The 3,453-nt window shown below is 36.8% G+C and overlaps 1 protein-coding gene across 1 annotated transcript; it reads right to left on the bottom strand.

Moving 5' to 3' along the window:
* Window positions 1-774: 774 nt before the first annotated feature.
* LOC116199310 (transcription factor bHLH120-like) lies at window positions 775-3,012 on the bottom strand. The gene is made up of 3 exons (XM_031529630.1): window positions 2,602-3,012; window positions 1,357-1,704; window positions 775-1,202 (listed from the first exon to the last, which is right to left on the bottom strand). Exons 1-3 carry the CDS (start codon window positions 2,941-2,943, stop codon window positions 1,128-1,130), a joined length of 765 nt encoding a protein of 254 aa, XP_031385490.1. The 5' UTR covers window positions 2,944-3,012; the 3' UTR covers window positions 775-1,127.
* Between the last annotated feature and the right edge of the window lie 441 nt (window positions 3,013-3,453).

The following is a 3,453-nucleotide window of genomic DNA, read 5'->3' as shown; positions in this document are numbered from 1 at the left end:
GTAAAATCTACGTCATAGCAAAGAGGCACTTTTAATTTTGATTTCTTGATTCTTGAAATTTCATAAAATATAATATTATGCAATTATAAGTTTATACATTAAAAAAATAACAAACCAAAAATGAGCTAATTTTGAATATTTTATAATTAAACTATAACTTTATCTCTGTTTTTCTTTTTACATTTTCTCTCTTTCTGCATTATAACTCTCTGTGTCCTCCTCTTTTTTCTCTTTCTCTCTTATCGCTCTTTTTTTTCCCCAAATGAATCTTTATCACCACTTAAACATACCTAACAATTTACTTTTCCTTTCTTTTCCCCACTTTTCATGATTTTAGAGAAAATTGATATATAAAACTCTTTTAGACGAGTAAAATTGGTATATCGAACTCAGCTCTTTTAATTAAAACTTTTCTTATGAATATAATTACCTGCAAACAATAATATACTCTTTTTTTATGTATAATAAAACTCATTCTGTCATTATATGATTAGAGGATTTAACTTTATGAATAACCAAAAATATTGTGCAACCAGATACTCATATTTTTACGTACAAAATTAATAATATGCAGTAGAATTATTCAAGTCATTTTGTGGCAGAAAAAAAAATCGTTTAATTGAATCTATACATATCGCGGGTCCACGATCTAGTGTCTCTACTAACCATAGCAACATTTATTAGATAAAAGTTAAACAAATAGAAAAATTTGGCACAATATATATTGCCCCTTAAGATTAATTCAGATGAATGATAAGCACAAATTGAACGAAATGATCAGAATTTAATTCCCCTCCATATATACCACCGAAAAAAAAGTTCCTCTCCATAGATATTGCATATAGACAACTGTAAATGAGTTGGAATGGCATATATAGAAGGACTCTGAAGTTCGTTGGGACAACCTAATGTACGGCTACAACTTCTATCTCATAATTAAAGCAATTCTGAATCGTTTGGAAGAGTTGCGTAGGACAGTAGAAATGCAACTCGGTCCAGGAATTGCCGATAATTAATTATATACAAAAATGCAGCTAAAATGTGCCATGTGAAGTGCAACATGATCGTTGACACCAATGGTCGGTAAAATTAGAGAACCATTGCCAAATGAAGAAAATGTTATAAAGCTAGTGCAATAAGTTCATCAACTTCTGCTTCAACTGAGAGGGGTTAGTTGTGTGGTTCCCGTCATCACGAATAACCTGCAGGATGAAAATTGACCATATATACTTCCCATCAGTATGTAGTAGATTATATTATGATAAGAAAAGTTCCAGGAATTTCCAGCAATAGTAAAAGCATTAGTTTTTAAAATCGTGATGAATAAAAACAGGTACTAATTACTTAAATAAGTACCTCGGACTTGACAGAGTGAAGTAGCCTGCCATTTACTTTAACCGATGTGCAGCTAGTTACGTTCATCCCTTCTAGAGTCAAGAAACCGAGCACCTTCGAGAGGGCAACACCGTGTCTCGAATCTGTACTTATGATAATTTCTTCTCCTCCAATGCAAGGTTTGATGCTCAGAATGACTTGACGACGAGTTCGCGGAAGTCCTTTAAAGGTCTTAGGATCATCGGTCTTATTCAATTGTGGTGCTCTCTTGAGCTCATCTCTCTTGCGGCTCAGTTCTTGTATCTTGTTCTGAAGATTCTTAATGTAGCCAACTGCCTGATGAACGTGATCGGATGTGGATCTCTTCCCCTGAGAATATAATTCACCAAAAACCCTAATTTTGAGTGCCAAACAAAAGAAAAGAAATAAAGTTCTGAATTTAAGCAAATTTTGTTCCTTTAGCGGAGGTTTCCTTGTACAATATGCGCTGTGAAATTTCCACCGGACCTTACAAGTGATTTGGTGCGGAGGGTTGATCAGAAACCATGAGGGTCGATGGGTAGGGGGGTTCACTATGAATTTAGGGATCACTTCAAATGTGGCTGCAGAACTCCAAGCACTTAGGCAGGGGTTGGTGCTTGCTGCAAATCTCAATATCTCCTCCTTAGGTGTTGAGATCGATGCCCAGTTAGTCTTTGATTGGATTTGGGGAGAGGAGGCTTCTAATGTTTATTTGGGCTGTTTAATTAACGATTGTAGGACACTGAGCCGCATATTTGACCGATTTATCCCGAAGCATGTTTTCCGCGAAGCAAATGGTTGTGCAGACATCCAAGCTCGTATGGGAAGCAATCAAGTGGCCCAACTTGCTATTTTTGATGTTCCTCCGACTCTTGAATAGTCCAGCCTCAGTTTCGAGATACTATTAGGTTGAATCCCCTTGTTCAATTGTAATTGATTCTGGTTATTTTGTTGCTTAATGAAGACTTATTTTACCGTCTACCGAAAAAAAAAGACTTATGTCACCAAAAAAAGAAAAATGATTGTGAGGCTCATGTCCATTTCAAAAGTTCAAGTTGACAGTATAATGGACCTGTTCATTTTTCTTCTATTTTTTTTTCAATGTGAGAAAAATCAATATGTGCAAACACTGGAAAGTGAAGTCAATTCGGTTCTTAAACGGACATTCACGTTTATAGCCTAAAGAGATTCTTGTGACAATCAAACTAATTCAGAAGGGCGGAGATGAGGTTATTTATTTCTCACCTTGAGTAATTCGAGTGGGAGATGGGATCGAAGGGACCGGTAGAGAGAGGCCATTTCCTGCCGCCTTTGCCTCTCGACGTCCCTGTGGATTATCTTTCTCTTCTTGCTGTTCTCAATGGGGTCTCCCTCCACAGAGGCGGCCCCCTGAGGGGTGGATAGGGGGTCAACTGGTGTCGGGCTGCCTTGGAGGTCTGCAGTGGCAAGAACGTTCCGGCTGGGTGGCAAAGGAGCGAACATGATTCCCTCAAGCTCATCGACTTGGCGTTCGTGGTAGGGCAAGGAGGAGAACTGGAATAGCTCATCGATTTGGTCGAATGAGATGGTGGATGCAATATAATCCATATTTAGGTAGGTGAAGATGCAACCATCAAAAGGCCAGTCTTAATTTATTCACTCTCACTGACCTCTGTTGGTGCTTTTTTCCTGGATGCCGCTTAATGCATATTTATACAGCAATTTAGTAAGTTCTGATTTTCTAATTTGTTTTTAAATTTTTTGAGGCCAGAAGTCTTTAGATGGGAAAAATAAGAGATGCTTGTGACATACGACGTGACTTCATATGATTATTTTATTAGGAAGAGAACCCTAGCTATTAATTTCTTGTTCGACCAAAAAAAAAAAAAAAACAGGACACTATTAATTACTTCAAATAAGACGCCGGATTCACGTGTCAAAAGTTTATCTTAAGAAAAAAAGGACATTGCATTTGGTGCAACCAAAAAAAAAGAATAAAATCGCATAATTGGCTATCCCATCGCTTGCTTATCTCATGGTGCAATCTATATTAAATATGGTGCGGGTGTCCCGAAATCTTTGTTATTATATATATGTGTATATATATTTATTTATTTA

This window comes from Punica granatum, chromosome 3, assembly GCF_007655135.1.
Source record: "Punica granatum isolate Tunisia-2019 chromosome 3, ASM765513v2, whole genome shotgun sequence".
Taxonomy (NCBI): Eukaryota; Viridiplantae; Streptophyta; class Magnoliopsida; order Myrtales; family Lythraceae; genus Punica; species Punica granatum.
This window is presented reverse-complemented; position numbering and strand designations above follow the sequence as displayed.

Excerpts from the sequence above, each read along its gene's own strand:
- LOC116199310 (XM_031529630.1), bottom strand. The coding sequence starts at position 2,943 with ATGGATTATATTGCATCCACCATCTCATTCGACCAAATCGATGAGCTA. Across the intron at positions 1,705-2,601 it reads TCCCACTCGAATTACTCAAG|GGGAAGAGATCCACATCCGA; the intron begins GTGAGAAATAAA and ends TTATATTCTCAG. Across the intron at positions 1,203-1,356 it reads TTCACTCTGTCAAGTCCGAG|GTTATTCGTGATGACGGGAA; the intron begins GTACTTATTTAA and ends TTCATCCTGCAG.